The 17,068-nt window shown below is 47.6% G+C and overlaps 1 protein-coding gene across 5 annotated transcripts in view; it reads right to left on the minus strand.

Annotated features, from left to right (window-relative positions):
* PLEC (plectin) overlaps positions 1-17,068 on the minus strand; it is an 831,873-nt gene that overhangs the window by 375,168 nt on the left and 439,637 nt on the right. Inside the window, exon 1 of one of the 5 annotated variants that reach the window (XM_069220978.1) lies at positions 2,895-2,928. The exons of the other annotated variants lie outside the window; for them this stretch is intronic. Coding sequence (XP_069077079.1) covers positions 2,895-2,913 — 19 coding nt within the window. The 5' untranslated portion in view covers positions 2,914-2,928. Of the gene's footprint in view, positions 1-2,894; positions 2,929-17,068 lie in introns of those variants that run through there. 5 annotated transcript variants of the gene reach the window in all.

Raw genomic sequence — 17,068 nt, forward strand, 5'->3', positions numbered from 1 at the left:
CTATATCGGTCCCTGCTGTACCAAGGAGCAGCGGACCAGGAGTGTAGCAAGCACCGGACTAAGTAAAAACGAGCTTCCCACGGGTTAAAGTGCAGTGAAACAGACACGCACTGCACAAGGTATTAGAGTGCTGCACCAGGCCCAGCTAAGCGCTGCACCAGAACCAAGGAGTAGTGAACTAGCACCTTAATGACACTGCACAGGTAGAAGGAAGCTGCTCCAGGCCCTACTGGGCACTGCACTGGGAACAAAGATCAGTGAACCAGGACCTTAGAAAGCACTATGTCAGACACAAGCATGGAGCACCGGGCCCTGCTGAGTGCTGCACCAAGATGAGGAGGGAGTAAACCAGGACCTTAGAGAGAGCAGCTCCTGCACCAGGCCCTAATAAGCAGCACACAGAGACCAGGAGGCAGTGAACCAGGACCTAGGTGGGCACTGTACCAGGTACACGAGCACAGCATCAGGCCCAAAGAAAACAACACACTGCCATGGGTCGAATGCTTGTTAAATTCTCTAACAATTAATCGAGCAATGGGACTGCATTCCAATACAATTCTTTATTTCTGCCAATTGCGCAAAACCAGTGGAATGAAACCACAAGCAAATGAGTCTAGGTCCTGCTCCAATAGAAACAGCCCAGCCCAAACAGCCAGGCCACATCTCTTCTGCATGGGAACACAAGCGACCCCAGACAGGCTTTGCACTATCTGGGCCTCATTGGTGAGGGAGAGCTTGGATTCTATGGTCCAGCAATCATGGGATGGATGAAGTCTGGTCAGAGCGATGTACTCGGCCTGCACAGCAGCATACCAGGGTCTTAGAAAACACTGCACTAAACCCTACAGATCACTGACCCCGGCCCAGAGCGCACTGCACCAGATCCGAGACAGCCCTGGACCGGGATCGAAGAGTCCCAAACTGGGGTCTTAGAAAGTACTGTACCAGAACCCACAGGGTGCAACACTGGGCCCAAAAAGCAGTAACAAGGCCCATAGAAAGGTCTGTACCAAGCCCTATAGTGCACTGCAACAGGCCCCACTGCAGTATACTATACCATGAGCTTCACTGCGCCAGATTCTACAAAGCGCTGCTCTATAGTGCGGCGGCGGCTTCACATTATCGACCCCAAAAATATCAACCTCCAAGGTAAAGTCAAGATAAGTGTATATTTCATAATATTAACTCCACGTGGCGATATTTCGGAGTCAATATTCTCGTATATTTAGGTTGATGTTGAGCTGCATTAACATGGTAAAGACCCTGAGCGCTCTCAAACCTGAACCTTCACTCGGTCTCCAGCTTTAAAACCCCCTACAGATGCTTTTACACTTCTTCTGGTCTCCAGCTTGGTGTCACCTGCCCAGGACAACTGGCCCAGGAATATCTTAGTGTTTGTGTGGACTGTGTTTGCCGTAGTGCTAGTGACGGGATCTCACATGTGCCACCGAGTCATCTTTGCTACTGCCACCCAGTGCTTAATTTGTAAATAAAAATGTGCCGGTGCCCAAAGCTCTCCTGTGAAACACGCGGCTGCTACAAATAAATGTGCTACTCAGGCAGCGTAATCCTGAAGCCATCTCAGGCCACTCTAATCCATTTACAGCCACTCCCTGCCCCTTCCGCTCACTCTTGCTGCTTTCTACTTTCTCACTTTGTGACGTTTTTTCGTTTTTCTCTTCCTCCGTCTTTCCCATGTGCCTTTTCCTCGCAGTAAATGCTTGAGGCAGAAAAATAAGCCCCGGCCCTAAAAAATAAGCGCTGGTGCTCAGCACCGGAAACAACAAGCACAAATTAAGCACTGCTGCCACCCGCTGCCCTCCCTGCTTTTATAAATTCATGTTTCCATCTCTTGCTGGGTTTCTTTCCTCGCTCATGCCTTCTCCTCTCATACAATGATGGCATTTCTTTCATACTTGACCCAGAGCGGCTCTAGGAGGCAGAGTGCAAGGTCTGTGGCAGGATAAGGGGAGGAGGCAGGGCAGAGTACTGGAATTATAGGGAGAACTTCGGGGCAGGCTGAGATGCACTGAGAAGTGCGTGGGAAACGCGGCGGACGTTATCTGCCTGACAAAGATCAAACAGTCTTATCAAGGCCTCTTCTGTAGAAGCCGAAACTCCCAACTGTGACGCACCAAAGCACCACGAAGTAACAGTGTGTGTGTAAAAATATATATATGGGCTCCTTCGGACACATTCATGCTCTGCGCAGAAGCACTGGTACTCTCCTATCATAAGTACAGAGCTCTGCTTAAAAGCGCCGGTACTCTCCCACTAAAAGTCTCCACCTCTGCTGAGAGGACCCGGTATTCTCCCATTAAAAGTATTCAACTCCACCGAGGGGCACTGATACTCCACCATTAGGACTGAACTCTGCTGAGAAGCACACGTACGAGCCCAATAAAAGCATAATAGACCTCTGCTGAGAAGCGCCAGTACTCTCCCATTAAAAGTATTGATCTGCTGAGAAGTGCCAGTACTCTCCCATTAAACTCTTCTGCTGAGAAGCACTGGTGCTCTCCCATTAAAAGTATTGATCTGCTGAGAAGTTCCAGTATTCTCCCATTAAAAGTATAGAACTCTGCAGAGAAGCACCGGAGCTCTCCCATTAAAAGTGCCGATTGTTCCTAAGCACATTGCACATTTAAAGTTGTGTGCACACACTCTGCATGCACTCTTTTCTAGTGATGCACACTCAGGGACCCACTCACATACACAGGCTCAGCCACGGATCACTTATTCCACTCGTGCAAAGACCCACAGGGAGGCAGAGACGGGCACACTTGGATTCCTTGTGGCACGCACAAAGTCACTTTAAGTGCCAACACACACAAGCCCGCGCGCCCCTCCCTCGGGGGCATCCCTGGACACGGGCCCATGCCACCTGTGCCTACCTTGGATTAAGTGCAGCATGCTTGCGGTTTCACGGCCGTACCCGCTGCTGGCACCGCCGGATGTCCCGGGCTCTGCCACGCCTCGCGCGCGCACTGTGCCCGGCGCACACCTGGCTGGTCAGAGAGACGGCCGGCGCGATCCCACAATGCACCGGGGCACCTTCCCACAGGTGAGGAGTCTCCTGGCAAGGAGGGGCTGGACTGAGGGTGGGCGAGCAGCGGATACAGCGCCTCCACCCTCAGCATCTGCCGGCAGGAGGCGCTGCAAGGTGACTGGCACCGGGGCACTGCAGTGCCAGCCAGAATAAGGCACCGCAGGACGGCTGGCACTGGACTCTGCCAGCAGGACTGGTACTGGACTCTGCCAGCAGGACTGGTACTGGACTCTGCCAGCAGGACTGGTACTGGACTCTGCCAGCAGAAGGCGCTGCAAGGCGACTGTCACTGGACTATGCCCGCAGGAGGCGCTGCAAAATTAATTATACATTAAATCTACCAGGAGGGGTATGGACGGTGGTTTGCCACCAGGAGGCGCTACGTGATCATGGGAGCCAATCGCTAGCCTGCCTGTAAGGGGCACTGCAAGAGAACGGGCACGGAGCGCCAGTTTGGATGGGGCACTGCATGGTCACAGCTCTCTGGGCAGCGGAGGGCACTGCCCTACTGTCAGGAAAGAGCATTGCAAGATGGTAGGCCATGAGGTTTGTTTGTGCAGCAGGGGGCACTCGCGGGGTCTGCTGGGTAACAGGCGTGGTGGGCACTGCAAGGCCGTGGGTACTGGCGAGGGCGGCGCTGGAAGGTAAAGGGCATCTAACGAGCAGCGGACACACAGGAAGATCATTGGCCCTTAACCAGCAATAGGCACTGCAGGAGGCACTACACAGTCATGAGGGAGTGCAACATCAGAGTACATCTGCAAGGGACAGGCACTGCGATAGCGCCAACACTACACCGCCAGGAGGCGCTGAAAGCTTGTGAATGAAGGATTACTGAGCAAGCAGGAGGCACTGCAGCATTCTTCAAACCGAGGAACGTACTGAGAGATAGGGTGCCCTCAGCCAGCGGGGGCGAGCCGAGATCAAAGGCCCGCAACCAGCAAGGGGCACCGCGAGACCTCTGGTCTTGTGCCAGCAAAGGGCATTGAGGCAGCTGCCTATCTCCCCCTGGCCTCCCCGCCCCCCACCCCATCAGAAAACCCTACCACCAAAACTGCGGCCCCGACCCAGCAGGGGGCACTGCAAGATCGAAGATCCTTCTGGTTTAATTGGGCCGGGTCCCCCTGGGTCTCAGATCCGGCAGTAATTGAAACGGGTTGCTAAGGAGCTCTGTATTCATGTCCTAGACTTTACCAGCAAAGATACTGATCGATTTCTGAGGATTCAGGTCAGGGAATGTAGGTCCCATTTACATGTCCGGAGGTTTACTAAATTGTGCGTTACTTGCTTGATCCAGGAGGTTGTGCTCGGTTTTCTTTCTGCAGCAGCACATTATAGTCGCCTCTGGGTGTCTGAGTTGAGGGTGTGGGTGGGGGTTTATAATGGCCACACTTGAGAGCTCAGAGTTGAGACTGAAAGCAGTGCGAGGTTCCCACAGGGACTGCCAGCAGATCATGAAGGTGTTCAGAACACGTGCTCATCCAATCCTTGGCCCCTCTGCAGAGAGTGCGGAGCAAGGGTGATGCGTCAACTGTAATAGTGACTATGACAAACCGTGTGGAAGAGGCGCAGCTGTTGCAAAACTGGCGTGAAAGACAATGCGGTGCTTACAGGGGAGTAGGCGCTGTGCGTGTTTGGGGGCGAAGTACCTACAAGAGAGAGTGCCTATCGGGGTGCAGCTAGAGGATTTCAGAAAAATATCAGGAGAAAAAGACTCGGGCAGAAAGACTACCGAGGAAAGGAGAGAACTGAGGCACCCGGAAGCCCTCTTCCATAGAGCTCAGTAATCTTTAACTCTCATTTTTTTTTTTTTTTTTTAATTGAAACTTTTCCAGTTCTGGTTATTCATAGCAAAATCATTGTTACTCATTGATCGGATACTGCTAACAAGCATTGGCACAGTGAATAGGTTTGGTCCGTGGTACATGTGTATCTGCTGTAGTGTTCAGTGGTGCACCAGGGGAATCACAGTATTCTAGCTGACATGCTTTAAGCCACACCCTTAGTTATATGGGCCACACCTCTTGAAAAGGATGCCTAATTATGCTTCTTAGGCCACGCCCCTTTGTGAGAACCCCATTTTTAGGTCGAGCATAGGAGCGCGCAATCGCTGCTTTTCCCACTTGTTGGTATCTATCTGTGGGCTTTTAACCACACCCACCTCACGCCCTTCACGCTCACTCGTTCGTGGGCTTGCCTTTCAAAAATCCTTTCTTATCATTGGTAAATGCTTCACGTTTGTCTCTCCTTGGGGCGGTTTAGTTACCGCCTTAGACATCGACCCTGTTACATGGATAATTGCACATTTGCCGATACGTTTGAGCGAACTTCTTTTTCCTTTTGTGTCTCTCCTTCGCGCTCATGCTCATGGCGGCCGTGGCGCTTTGAATTTACTTGCTTATGTCAACTGTTTTACTTTTCATTTTATGTGGCAAGAAAAGTCCAGTTAGGAACTTACAACGCTAATAGCTCTAACTCGAGCAAACATGAGACCCATTGAATTGGAAAGGTTTGTTTTTACTTACATCCCACTTAAAGGCCTGAGGACCCTCCGGCAGCATTGCTGGTAGGGAGACTTCAGGCCCTCAGCCAGCTGGGTTCACTGCAAGAACAGGAGAACTCCCCAGTTGATGGCCCAGCAGGACCAAGGGGAGGTGGATCAGGGGAGGAGCCCCGCACCCACAGCCCCTTAACCCCCCCCCCCCCCAACCACCAGGTATGATAAACGTTCATGCACCCCTCACTGCAAAAGAACTACAGCCTGGGAGGAGCTGCCGGTGTTAATTCTTCACCAAAGTGCGCTAATGCACCTTCAGGGTGGCTTTAGGGTGGTGCAATCAGTGCAGCCGAACCTGGCGCTCTCTTTGGGGGTTGGGGGGAGGGGCTGGGATTAAAAATAACAGGTTTAAAAGCAAGTGAACCTCCTTGTGTGTCCACCGGTTTTCAGGCAACAATAAAAATGCCAGCATAATTCTGGAGGTGAATGTACCTGTAGGTGAAAGACCTGAATTTTGCCTAGTGGCAGTTTTGACTCGCCATAGTAGCTCTGAGGGTTAATGTGCCTGCTGTAGAGAACATGTACCATGCAGATGATAGAACCGAGTGTGCGAGAACTAGGGGTAGGGCTATAAAAAACAAATGAAATGTGTGCCAGAGCGGCGCTATGGAAAGATTAGGGGCACTGCTGGAGGGTGGTAGTGGTAGGTAGACACCACTACCCAGGCTGCCGGGACTACGGAGAACACGGGGGGACAATATGCCGGTAAGGTACCCGCCCCTTCAGGGTCTGGCCTGCCGCCCTAGGGTTCAATAACGTTGACTTTATGGCATGCTGCCAGAGTGCCCATAAAGTTTCAGAAAGTTTTATTTGAGATGTGAGACCACCCTTAGAACATTAGCAGCAGGCTTAGAAACGTTTTTATTTTAAGAGTGAGAGGGCGCTAAGGCGGAGGAGCGTCGCCCCACTGCATTCGGTAAAAGGAAAAATAAAATGATAATAATGCTATTTTATCATCATTTTATTTTTCCTGGGAGCCAGGTTAGGGCGGGGCCGGACAGGGCCGGAGGAGGAGGGGTATGTGCACCGTAAGTGCGAGAGGGCCGGCCAAGCAGACATGCGCACTTTTCATTTCTCCACCGAGCTGCATAGCACAGCCGGGAGGAGAAAGTGCATAGGCCTTCAATCCCTTTGTGAGCGCCGAACCAGGCCGCTCCCACCAATCACTGGTGACAGCAGCGTCGTGATTGGCTGGGAGCCTGTGTGCTGCCGGAAAGGAGGAGAGACAAACGCATCTCTCAAAAAATCAGTTAAGTGTTATTTTTATTTATTTATTGTTTAACCCTCCCCCTGACCTCCCACCCACGTTCAGTGGCAGCCATCACTGTAGGCGGAGTGGGAGTGGGTAAAAGTCTCTCAGGCTGCGCTCTCCTCTAAGCACCACCCATTCCAAGGCCCAACTTTCCCCACACACAGTTAAATTTTTAGGTCTTGCTTAAGACAGTGCGCGTGTGCTGCCACTTGGGAGCTCTGAGATATTGTTTAAAACAGGGTGCTTGGATCCTGCCCGTTGCTTATCATTCATTAGCTTTATTGTCACTCTTATTTGCTGCCCCCCAATTAGTCAGTGCTTGCCGGCCTCACTTCCTCTTACATGCGGAGCATGGGCTAAGTTCTGCTTGCCTCATCTTGATTAGTGCCCTTCCGCTGCTCGCACTGTGATTGAAGTACTATTTTCTTTGCTCTTCCCATGTGGTGCTTCGTCGTGGGATGTTTGTCTTTTTTGCTTCTTTCTTCTTCCACCGCCTTTGTTGTTGTTGCTTTGTCCCCACCCACCCTGCGCAGTCATTGTTGCTTCTTCCCTCTCCAACTGTCCGTTGTCCGTGCTGCTTCCCCCTCCTCATGCCCCGTTGTCCGTGTTGCTTTGTCCCCTCCCCTCCTCATTGTCCATGCTGCTTCTTCCCCGTCCGCCCTATTGTCCATGTTTCTTTTTCCCCTCCCGCCCACAGCCCTCCTTTTGCTTCTTCCACCATCACCCTTGTGGTACCTGTGTTGCGTCGCCACGAGAGAAAAAAAGTGCTATGGTCCAGCCGGTACAGGCCATTTCATAGTCCTTTTTTTATAAGGTCTCATTGGTCGATCCTTCAAACTCTCCCTCCTGTTGTTCATTTTACCCGTTCCTGCCCACCCTGCCTCCCACGGTCCGTGTTACCCGTTTTTCCATTGTCCATGTTGCACACCACCGCCCGCCATAAGAAAAACAAAGTGATATGACGTAGCCAGACCATAGAGCTTTTTTCTAACTTTAGCAACACTGCACAGTAGCCGAGCTTCTCAACAACGTGGCTACAAGCATTAGCAAAGCCAAGAGCTCTTGTATAGAAGAGATTTATTGGCTTTGCTAATGCTTGTTCTAGAAGTTGGCAGGTGTGGAATAGGTTTTTTCACCTCCCCTTTCCCCAGTGCCATTCTGGCTGAAACCAGACTGAGTGTGCTAGCACTCGGGAGAGGTCTCTTGCAGCAGAGTGGAATCGCTTCAGCCCTTTCTTGATGAAAGTGAACAGGGTTGGTTGCTCTGGGTCCAGGGTGAACGCTGTTCCAGATTCAATCTTGATGCAAATGCATGGGGTTGTTCTCAGTGCTGAGGAATGATGTTCCAGATGCAAGTACACAAGGTCGGTGTCCTAGGTTCCAGGGAACGCTGTTCCAGATTAAACCCGTTCTTGATGCAAGTACATGAAGTCGTTGTTCTTGGTTCCAGGGAACGCAGTTCCAGATTCAATCTTGATGCAAGTACACAAGGTCATTGTTCTAGGTTCCAGGGAACGCTGTTCCAGATTAAACCCGTTCTTGATGCAAGTACACAAAATCGTTGCTCTGGGTTCCAGGAAATGCTGTTCCAGATTCAATCCGGACGCAAGTACATGAGGTCGTTTTTTCGGGTGACGCTGTTCCAGATGCAACCCTTTCTTGATGCAAGTGCATTAGGTTGTTGTTCTGAGTGAAGGATTTGCTGAGTTGTGTTTTTTTTTTATTATTGAGTTTTGGATCTTTTAGAATATGTTTCTATTTGTTTCTCGAATATCTGCTTTTACTGAGAATATTTAACTTTCCGAGTTATGGCTCAGGAGGTCAAGCAAACTGTTCTTAGAATGCACCATCTGTCAATCGAAGGATGCTGTTCTGCAGTTTGGAAACTGGTTTAAATTTCTACACCATGGTTCAGTTTGGTGGAACACAACCTACCCGAGGTTAGCACCGTGGACACCTCTGATTCTCGCTGGATCTGGTGGTTCAGTGGACTCATGTATTCACTCCAAGGATCTGTGTCTGGCCTTGTGGTCACAGGTTCCAAGACCTGTGCGTCTACTTATCTTTTCATCCTTCTAAGGTCAATACAATGAGTACCATTGAGTTGGGTAACATTAAACAAGCGGGAAGCGAACACGCACTTTCCAACACAGGTCGGTTTGAACAATATTAGTACTGCACCCCAAAACTCATTCAATATTGTGAATTTAGCTCTCAAATTGTCTTTTCAGATGGATCCATAAATACTCAAGAAAAATGTGAATTTTCAGGACGTTCTAAGCTCTGCAGATTACCATAATGGATTGAAATGAGGAATTTGGAGACAATGGCCCTGATTGTAAGTGAGCCAGATGGGGCGGGTGTATTTACTGCATCCCGTACATACTATACCTTGGGGATAAGCTGTTTACTGGGTGCGTTAAAAACCACCTGTACTCCAAGTTGTGCACTTGGAAGTGAGACATAACAAGCAGGGCCGGTATCTAAAGCACTGAATCCTGCATGTTTTGCCTTTTTCAGTGTTTTCCCCATCACAGGCGTGGCCTGCCTCCACCTGTCAGGAGAAGGCCTCGGATTCCCATCCCTGCCGGACTTCCGCTCGAGGAGGTCTCAGAATTTAATCTGGAAGGCCTAACCAGGACCGATGTGCTAGACCTAAAGCAGTGGTCTCCAAACTTTTTAATGCTGCGCTCCCACAGTTGAAAGATAAAAATCATTGGCCCCCTCAGAATTTTTCACAATTATTTTATAAAGATGACAATGTTTAAATATGTCTATCCCTATTTAAACATGCAGTTAAGAGTACAATGACCTTTTTAAAAATGCAATAAAATGCTTCTGCTTAAAACAAAGGCCTGTTATCTGTATTATGCTTCTTTTGGCTGGAGTCCCCAGCCCCCCCTGGGATCACTTTAGGCCCCCCTAGGGGGGCCCACCCCCCAGTTTGAAGGTCTATGTCCTAAAGGCACAGGATGTTTCAAGCAGGGGGGCAGGGTAGTGGTGTAATGAAACTTGAGGTGGGGGGGGGGGGGGGCGGGGGGTGGCTGCAAGGTGCCCTGCCCACCACCAGACCTAGTTAGTGTACTGTGCTGAGGGCCCCCCTTAATGTTACATCACTGGAGCCAGGATTAGTTGCTCAGCTTCCAGAAGTGATAATCACCAGTTTAGCGCTCCATTATGTCACATTCAAAACCCTTCACTCGTTTTGCGGTTTTATATAGCGCGACGTCGACCCGAAGGTTCTGAAGCGCTTTACATGCAGTGCGTAACAGCAGCCCCCGCGCTTGCTCTCAGGGCGCCCCCTCCATGCTCTGTGCATGGGCTCCTGACTGGGTCGATGTATTTTGCAGGCCCCCCTCAGGTTTCGTTTCGCCAGTGGTTACCTTGCACGAGGACACATTCATTTCTGGTGGGCACAAGGGGAGAGGACTTGATTTGCGCAGAATCACAGGCTACTGAGCGGACGCCGAGACTCGAACCTGGTTCTCCAGCTCAAGGGCGGCCCCTCTGGCCCTTACGTCACATCCTCAACCCCACTCTTTCCCATCAGGTCTTATTTCAGGGGTTTGTACCTGGTGTCCCAGCTCCCAGGAGACCCCCTACCCTGCACCCCTCATTCCTCGCTCGCCGGCTCATAGCAGTGAAATATGCCTCTGCAGCATGAGCTGGCCGCAGCCCTGTCAGCAGCAGCCAGTGGAAAACAGCAGCGGGGCCATTAATGAAGCAACGGGAGCCGGCGAGGGCCAAGAGCTGAGATCACCGTCTGTCCGCGAAGAACTGAGGCTCCAAGGTCGGGGACACACCCGCCCTTCCGATGACAGCCGCTGAGCATGTGCTTGGGTGTTACATACACACACTAGCTCTCGCATTACACAGAGGTGTAACCCAGCACTAGAGGTCTGGGGGCGCCCTGCAGGAGACCCACATTCAATCTAAGCTCTGTGCATTTCTGTGACGTAGGGAAGGAGGTCTCGGGGGACCCGCACCCAGTGCTGGACATGGAAAATTTTACTTCGGGGACCCATAAATCGAGGGGCAAAGGGTGGCAGCAGAAAGGGGGAGGAGTTACGAGGGGCAAAACTTTTACATTTATTTTTTTTAACTCTTTTGCAAAGCTCTAGGTACCAAGGACAAATGTGAGAGTAAATCTGTTCTAGTTTACTTAATTGGTCACAGAGACGCTGCATTTCAGAAGCTCTTACAGGGTTCAGGCCCCCTCTCTGCCTGCACCTGTTGCTGCTATGAACAGAAAGGACACTGTGCCGGTGCTGCTGCAGGCGTCCTTGGTGGTGCCCGTAAAGTGCCCACTTCTCACTGCTCAATGTAATACTCTTCCACGATAGGCAGGGCCACTGGAAGGATGCGATTTTGCAGCCGTGGTGATTTTCGTGTAAATATGGATTTTCCATATTTGCCACATTATATAATTTGCTGCATAATCAGTGGAGTTTTAAAAAAAAAAAAAAAAAAAAAAAAACCTGTTTCTAGCCCAAACGGTTCAAAAGTTTCAACAAAATATGGTTCCTGAGCACCGGAACGCTTTCCGCTTTTCTCAGACACTGTTAGAAGGTGTAAAAATAAAAAAATAATGGAATAAAGCTATGACAAAATGTAGCACACTATGCCACATAATAGGCCTTTTCTTGCCACATAATTTAGTCAGACCTGCCGCCCTAGCTATAGGAAATGGCCTGGATGATGGTGGTCAATTAAGTAGTTGGGGGTTCAGCCTTTCTATTGTTCCCCGATAGCCAAGCTTGCTGCCCCTCCTTATATGAAGCCTTTTCAGTTCCCGAAGAGCCAACGCCAATTGTGTTAAATAATGTTAAACTAATGTAACCTGTAACAGCCATCTTGTCTCACTCATCCTGAACCCTGTGAACCAGACCATCGGCTCATCACTCCATCCACCCAAAGTGTGTGGGCACTTTTCGTCTGTGTGTATTTGAAATCACTACAAGTTTAGTTTAGTTTAGTTTAATAGATTTATAAAGCGCATCGCTATCCGAAGGCCTCCCTGCGCGGAAACAACTGCAAACAAGTGGCGTTCCTTGCTTGCACATAGGTTTGCTACAGGCTGAAGGTGGGGTAGCTCTATGTGCCACCCAAGCTGAGTCTATCTGGAAGCCCCCAGGCCTTATATGGAGTTATTTTTCTCCATGTAGCAGCTGGATGGAATACACAATTTGCACCAAACCACCTACCCCTAGTTTTCCAGGAAGGACCATGTGGAAATGCTCTCTTCTTTAAAGGTCCAGGTTTCAAACAAGTCTCCTCCTTAAATAGGAGTTCTCCGTCTTCCAGTTCCACAGAACAATATAAGTAGTGAGGCATTTCAACTAGTACGTGGAAGCACTCCAAGGACCTGTGTGGACCTGACAAGAGCCTTCTTCAGTAGGTACTGAAATAGTGTCCGTTTCCACTCTGGCCAAGACCAAGCTGTACAATGGTACCTGCTCAACCATGTTCTGCCTGCATGAAATAACCACTGCCTGCAAAATACCTCAAGCAAACACACCAGGACCGCAGTGCCAGCCTCTGACACTGTAGAGGTGCGGATGAGGAAAGCCATCCCAGCCACAGAGGAGGCTTACTTACCAGCAGCACCATGTACACCTGCAGAGGAGAGGCCTGAGCGGTGACCCCAATGGGCGGGTGCACTCTCTCTGCACCCAGGATCCCGTGACATGGACCTGCTCAGTAGATCGACAACTTCTGACCGTACAGGTGTGAGGGAAACAGGCCACACTCAGGGCTGCAGATATGGCCAAGGATTTAAATCATTGTGCATCTGGGGGCTCTTAAACCACTGGCTAGGAAGAGTTTAGGGACTTCAGTCACCAGAATAACATTACCTTGACATGTGTGTTGTCCAAAGATTGCGAGGTAGTAACAGAGAATAAAATTCAGGGGGTTGTTGGTTGAAAAATATGTTTTCCATGGCTAAGACTGACAAAATCCCACAAACGGTACATATACATCAATTGCTCTAATACCTCCTGATAGACACCAGTTATAACCAGGGCTCCTGGAATTTTACAGCAGGTGAAGACCAAATTATGTGGCATGGTTAACCAAATTATGCGGTGAAAGAAAGCAAATTATGCTGTGGCACATTTGATTGTATTGCTTTGTTATTATGTCATTTTTACACAGGTTAACACAGTCTAGGCAAAGGTTTCATTTCATTAGTAGAAGATTTATACCTAAATACACAATGAGCAAAAGAAAGGGGATCCGTCACCAGCAGCAGCAGTTGCAAGTGTCAAAGGGGGAGGGGGGCAGGGGGCGGGGCTTGGACTGTCGCTCAGACACAGCCCTGGCACATGTGCAGTTTCTCCAGCCCGGCTGTTCAACACAGCCAAGCTGGAGAAAGCTAAGTGCACGTGTGTTTGGCCGGCCTGGGACGGTCAGCCAAACACACATGCGCACTTAGGTGCACGCTCCTCCTCCTCCTCCTCCTCTTCCTCCTCTTCCTCCTCCTCCCGTGAACCAGCCCCACCCCTCCATGCACTGCTGGCTGAGCCAGCAGATGAAAAATAAAACAATAGTAAACTATCATTTTATTTTTCATATCCTGGTTCTTGGCCCGGTGGAGCTGCCCCGGTTGTCATCTTTTGCAAAATGACCCTCCACTATTAGCAACATTTGCACTGTGATTTTAGTAACTTTTGATTTCTTTCATCTAGAAACAAATATGCACATTAAACAGGAGAGGGAGTATGTAGCAAATGTAGCAAAGCCATAGTTATGCAGGAAACTCAGCAGCTGCAAAATGGAAAAATTCCAATGGTCCTAGTTATAACCAACTTCAGCTATAGGGACTGTTTAAGAGCTCTCCATGACAATGAAACTAGAATTGTTAAAAAATAATAATAATAATAATACGTTAAGGGCTGGTGTTCTGACACGAAGGCCTAACCCTATGGTTAGAGTAGCTAAACTTGGGAACAACTACAACTCCCTTTCTGATCCTCACCATCATTTTGAAAATTATTTTGCTTTCTTATGTTTAAGCTAAGGCAGGAGTGTCCGGCATAGACCCAGGAAGGCCAGCCCCACAACAGACTGTTGTGATGTAATGTATTGACCTTTTGGAGCACTTTATGGTGAACCTCTCGGGGCACTGTATGGTGAACCGAAGATCACAGGTTAGAATGTTCCGTATTGGAATGGGAGAAAAGGAAAACCGTCGGAGGTGGAAGAACGTTTCAGGACTCATACACATATATGTCAGGGCTTATGGAATACATTGAAGTATTTGAAATGATTTTCAGTGTGGTAAGTCCTTACAGAAATTGGCAACGAGTTACACTTAGTCCCAGCTCTACAGAGAGATACCTGCGCAACATTCTACTTGCGCTGTGTGGATGAAGCTTATTCATTGCTTCCATTAAATTATATATGTGGCAAACAAGCATATTTTTACAGCGGAACTTGTGCAATCAAAGGATATAAATAAGAAAACTAGGTACCTTATCCCGCTTTTACCTTGCCTCAATGGTAAACTGCAATGCTGGAATGCAAGGTGCATAATGCATGACGTACATGTCCATCTATGGCACCATTTTGGTTTGGGCAGCGTGATAATGTACAGTGCGGCCATTTTAATATATACAACTTGCAGTAAACCACCAGTGTATTATTACGCTAAAATAGAGAAAAATGGGAGGGAACTAACTCTAGCAATCCCAATAACATTATAACCTATGGATACATTTTATATGCTATTGTAAATTAAGAAACGGTACGCTTGACATTAAAAAAAATATATATAAATAATGGCCACACGGAACATTTGGAATCTTTCACCTCCTCAAGCTTTTGTAACTACTTCAAGGGAACCAACATTAAAATGGGAGGAGTGGCGTGAATATTTTGTTAATTGCATATCAACTTTTGAAGACGACAATGAATTAACTCCTGAAATGGAAAAGAGAATACTCCTACACTGCTTAGGTCCCAGTGGACTATTTATACACACAACCATATAGAAAAAACAAACAGACCAACGGGTCAAGGAGATGTACTTAATAATGCATTGGAAGACCTGGATGCATATTTTAAACCCACCTTATGTGTCGCTGTGGATAGTTTTAAATTTGTTTATTGGAAACAAGCTAAGGATGAGGTGATTGAAGACTATGTTGCAGCCTTGAAGAACTTAGCTCTTACTTGCCGTTTTGGAGTACTGCACAATGAATTGATCCGCGATCAGATAGTGATGCGAGCAGCAAACCGGTCTATTCAAGATACATTATGGGCTGAAGGAGAGTCACCCTTGCAAGACGTTATTGATATAGTAAAAAGGGCAGAATTAACAGGAAGGTGTGCAAAAGCTGTACTTTCTGAAGAACAGAAAAAGGAGGAGGAGAATACAACGGTGGCACGAGTGAAAAAACCAAAGCCTCATCAAAGGCAGATTGATAAGAAGACAGAAAAACAGGATGGAAAAAGGTAAATGGACACCCGTTCACCAGCAAAAAAATGCTACAGATGTGGAAGCAACACACACTTAGCTAATGACTGAAAATGTCCTGCTCGAAAACAAAGATTTTCAAATTGTGTGGTGGTAGGGCATTTTTCACAAAGTGTGCCATAAGAAGAAAGGCAAGAAAAATAATGTTTTAATGCTAGATTCGGACAACGAGGCATCATCTGAGGAATCAGATGTGGATGAAGATTTAAACGTATGTGTGCTAAGTATTGATAAAGATGTTTTAAATGTAGATAATTGGTGCAAGAAACCAATATGCAATATGAACATTGGAGTAAGCATATCGATTGTAGCAGACTCAGAGTCGTCATATAATACTGTCAACAAGAATGTCTGGTATGCTCAATTTGCTCCTATTTTGGGGAGTAATTTAGAAAAACCTGACAATTTACCTAAAATGTTTACGGGAGAAAGCACAGGCATGGCGGGTTATAGAGAAATGCTTTCAAGTTTAAGAATAGGGAGGTTGTAAGTAAACTGTATGTTTTGCATGAAGGTCCATCAGTGCTAGGGTGTATGGATCAAGGAAAACTTGGTATTACATTAAACCCGAATAGTCCTGAACCTATACTATTGTTACAAACTGATGAAGAGTTTGGACGATACATATTGGAGAAGTTTGCTAAGGTCTTTTCAGAAAAAATAGGTGAACTAAAGAAACTTCAACACAAGATTGTGTTAAAATTAAATGTAGAACCGGAGATACACAAAGCCAGAAACATTCCCATTGGCTTAAGGGAAAGTGTAAAAACTGAACTTGAAAAGGCGGGTGTGATTGAGAAAGTGGTATCTGCAGAATGGGTAGCACACCTAGTAGTAGCAAAGAAAGTGAATTGGTAAAATCAGATTATGTGTGGACCTCAGAGATTTTACCAGAAATATTCTGGTGGATCAATTTCCATTGCCAAAAAATTAACGAGATGTTATCTCACACTAGGGGCATGAAATGGTACACCACAATAAATTTAAAAGTAGCTTACCATCAAGTTCCCCTACATCCTAAAAGTATGAGTTCAACAACATTTGTGACCACTTTTGGTTGTTTCAGACTTAAAAGGGTTCAATTCGGATTGGCCTCTGCTGCGGCCATGTTTCAAAGATTGATGTATAAAATATTCGAGGGCATAAAGAACCTAATGTTCTTTCAAGATCAGATACTAATAATGGGCAAGAACAAGGAGGAACACAACCAGAAATTAACACAAGTTATGCAAATTTTGGAAAAGAAAGGCGTAACAGCTGAGTATAGAAAATGCAAATTTGCCAGGAACCAAGTGCATTTGGGACATGAGATTACAGGACAAGAAATGTAACCAAAGGAAGAATTACTTGAAGCCATTACAGATTCTTCTACACCAAAACATAATGATTAAATGAGAGCATTTTTGGAATTAGCAGAATTTGATTCCAAATGTGTGAGTAATTTTTCATCAAAAAGCTATCATTTGCATGAATTATTAAAACTTAAGAATACATTTGAATGATCTGACAAGTGCCAAGAGGCATGGTTAACGATAAAGAACGATATATGTAATGCACCTCTCTTACAAGGGTATGACCCTATAGTGAAAAGTGTGATAACTACAGATGCAAGTGGTAAAGGTATTGGTGCGATTTTGACCCAGACTGGGGTGGATGGCAAGGAATGTACAATTGCATTTCCTTCTCGCTCATTAACACCTACAGAGGAGATGTATTCTGTTATTGAGCGAGA

This window comes from Pleurodeles waltl, chromosome 2_2 (genome assembly GCF_031143425.1).
Source record: "Pleurodeles waltl isolate 20211129_DDA chromosome 2_2, aPleWal1.hap1.20221129, whole genome shotgun sequence".
Taxonomy (NCBI): domain Eukaryota; kingdom Metazoa; phylum Chordata; class Amphibia; order Caudata; family Salamandridae; genus Pleurodeles; species Pleurodeles waltl.